At 48.7% G+C, this 2,724-nt stretch overlaps 1 protein-coding gene across 1 annotated transcript; it reads right to left on the reverse strand.

Moving 5' to 3' along the window:
- Positions 1–1,356: 1,356 nt before the first annotated feature.
- On the reverse strand, positions 1,357–2,139 carry LOC122563403 (transcription factor SOX-4-like). Its single transcript, XM_043717141.1, has one exon. It carries the CDS (start codon positions 1,986–1,988, stop codon positions 1,380–1,382), a length of 609 nt encoding a protein of 202 aa, XP_043573076.1. The 5' UTR covers positions 1,989–2,139; the 3' UTR covers positions 1,357–1,379.
- Between the last annotated feature and the right edge of the window lie 585 nt (positions 2,140–2,724).

A 2,724-nucleotide genomic window follows, 5' to 3' on the forward strand; every position in this document is an offset into this window, starting at 1 on the left:
CTGCGACAATCAAAGGGACAGCACAATTGTTAGCACTGCTGCCTCACAGTGCCAGGGACCATGGTTTAATTCCTGCCTTGGGCGACTGTGTGGAGTTTGCACATTCTCCCCGTGTCTGTGTGGGTTTCCTCCGAGTGCTCTGGTTTCGTCCCACAATCCAAAGACGTGCACGCCAGGTGAATTGGCCATGCTAAATTGCTCATAGTGTTAGGTGCATTAGTCAGGGATAAATATCTGGTAGGGGGATTGGGTCTCGGTGGGTTACTCTTCGGAGGGTCAGTGCGGACCTGCTGGGCCAAAGGGCGTTCTTTTATTTCAAAAATATACATTATTCATAAAATTATTTGGATCCTTATACAATTGGTCATGCCATTCTTGCTGGACCCAAGGGCCTGTTTCTATACTGTAGAGAATCTAATCAGAAAATGGCTTCCCGATTCGTGGGGCCACTAGTTCCCGCGCTTATCTAGTTATTAGCATAACCAATCATACTAGCCTGCTTTGTCTTTCTAAACTAATCATCTTTTGCTATGCTGCTGTGCTACTTTCCACCTACCCTATCACATTACACCACCATCATCTTTCGCGTTAGCTCACCTATGACATGTATGACTAGCCTATCATAGTGTACTACCATTATCTTCAACATGAGCTCATCTATTGCATTACTCCATTGAGTTAACTATATAACTGCCAAACCAACTTCCATAGTCCGGTCGGATAGCTCCTTTTGGGCTGCTGTGGAAAGGACAACCGAATGATCGGTTCTATATATTTGTGATTCTGTAAAAATCAATGTATTACACCAAATTAGATCTTTTCCCCTGTCTTTCCTCCAATACATCTACTTACGTTTCTTAAAGATGAACTTCAAATGGGCAATGTTTGACGAACTCTAGTATTTATATATATCCTGCAATTTTAATTTAGTTTCCAGATATTGTTAATTGCCCAAAACTGATGGCAAACTAACTTATGAAATATTGGCGGAATTTTTTTTGTCCCTTTTGCAACAGTAGTGTTAGTGTGGTTATTCTAACTTCACGGAACAAAATCCACTTTTCCGAGAGTGTGGTCATGAACTCTGCTCTCTCTGAATTGTCCAGTCTTCACTTTACTCTCCTATCCTCAACCCCACCGTCCCTACCTCCCTATTTTTTCACCTCTGAAAGGCTCCGGGGATATTATCTCTGATCAAAGTTTCAAACAGTCTTCATAGGAGTTGACACCATTGTTGGACAATCAGCAACAATGAGCTGCATTCAACTAGCTTCTTTTGTGTAGAAACACATCTTGTGGCACTTGAAAGAGATTTCAGACACTGAACTAAATGGATTAAAAAACAAAAACAAATAGTTTGGAAAAAACAGTTGAATTTATTAAAGGAGCAGGAGTAGGTAGGAGATGTGGGGGTTGCAAGAAAGGGGCCTGAGGCGGGTGAAGTTGCCCTTCTGGGGGCGGCTGTGTTTCCTGAAGGACTTGGGCTCCTTTCGGCAGCTCTTGTCCTCTGCTCCTGCTCCAGCCTCTGCCCTCACCTTCTTCCTGGGTCTGTATTTGTAGTCGGGGTAATCCGCCATATGCTTTAGCCTCAGGCGCTCTGCCTCTCGGATGAACGGGCTCTTCTCGGTCTCCTTCAGCATTTTCCACTTCTTGCCCAGGCGCTTGGAGATCTCGGCGTTGTGCATGTCCGGCACTTGCTCCATGATCTTTTTCCTCTCGATCTGGGACCACACCATGAAGGCGTTCATGGGCCTCTTGATGTGCCCGCTCGGGGTTTTGCACCAGTCAGGGTTACAGCTCGCCTCCTCCTCTCCTTTGGCAGAGCCGCTGGCCCAGAGAGATTCCGCAGAAGGGGCTGGGGAGAAGCCGGGATTCGGGCTGGAAGCTGCACTCATGTCACTGATGCCGCTGTCTGCCGCTTCCCGAGACGCGATGCCGCCGCCGCCGCCGCCGCTCTGAGTGTCCGCAGCCTTGCTTTGCTGCACCATGTTTAAGAAAGGCCAGAGAAGAGAACCCTGCAACTTGTGATGCTGAAGAATGCGGCTCCCTCTCGCTCCTCCAGCCGCTCACAGCCTCATCCCCCCCTCAGCAATCTCTGCAGCAGCTTCTAGCTCCCACACGGGGCTGGGGGGGGGGCACCGAGAGAGAAGGAGGAGCCTAGCCTCTGATACACCGCGGTCCCAGCCAATCAGAACCCGCCCTCCCATCAATCACTGCCTTGGGGGGTGGGGCCCAGTGCCCATGACATCACCGCCAGATGCAGCCAACCCGCGCGGCGCCTCCATCAATGAAATGGTGGCACTTGGCTTTGACCCTTGTAGGTGGAGCAGGGGGAGGTGGTGCTCCAGCAAGGTCACCTGGGGCCTGTGTTGGTGGTGATGGGCATCCTTGTTCCTTTTTAGGGACAGTCCAGGCTTAGGGTAGGGTCCCATGCTCAGAGTTACCCCTCAGATGGGGAGGTGGGGAAACAGTAAAACTTGTGACTGGCTGGTCCAACTTAAAAGGAAAAAAATCAGAAATTACTGGAAAAGCTCACCTGGTCTGGCAACATCCATGAAGAGAAAACAGTTTAACATTTCAAGTCCCATGACACTTCTTGCACTTAAACATTGCCCCATGTAAACTCAAAATGTTAGCTTGCTTTCTCTCCATGGGTGATGCCTGACCCTCTGTGATCTCCAGCATTTTTTGTTTTCAGTCAACAGTTTCATAGAATCCCTACAG

This window comes from Chiloscyllium plagiosum, chromosome 27, assembly GCF_004010195.1.
Source record: "Chiloscyllium plagiosum isolate BGI_BamShark_2017 chromosome 27, ASM401019v2, whole genome shotgun sequence".
Taxonomy (NCBI): Eukaryota; Metazoa; Chordata; class Chondrichthyes; order Orectolobiformes; family Hemiscylliidae; genus Chiloscyllium; species Chiloscyllium plagiosum.

Coding starts and splice junctions, on each gene's coding strand:
- LOC122563403 (XM_043717141.1), bottom strand. CDS start 1,988: ATGGTGCAGCAAAGCAAGGCTGCGGACACTCAGAGCGGCGGCGGCGGC.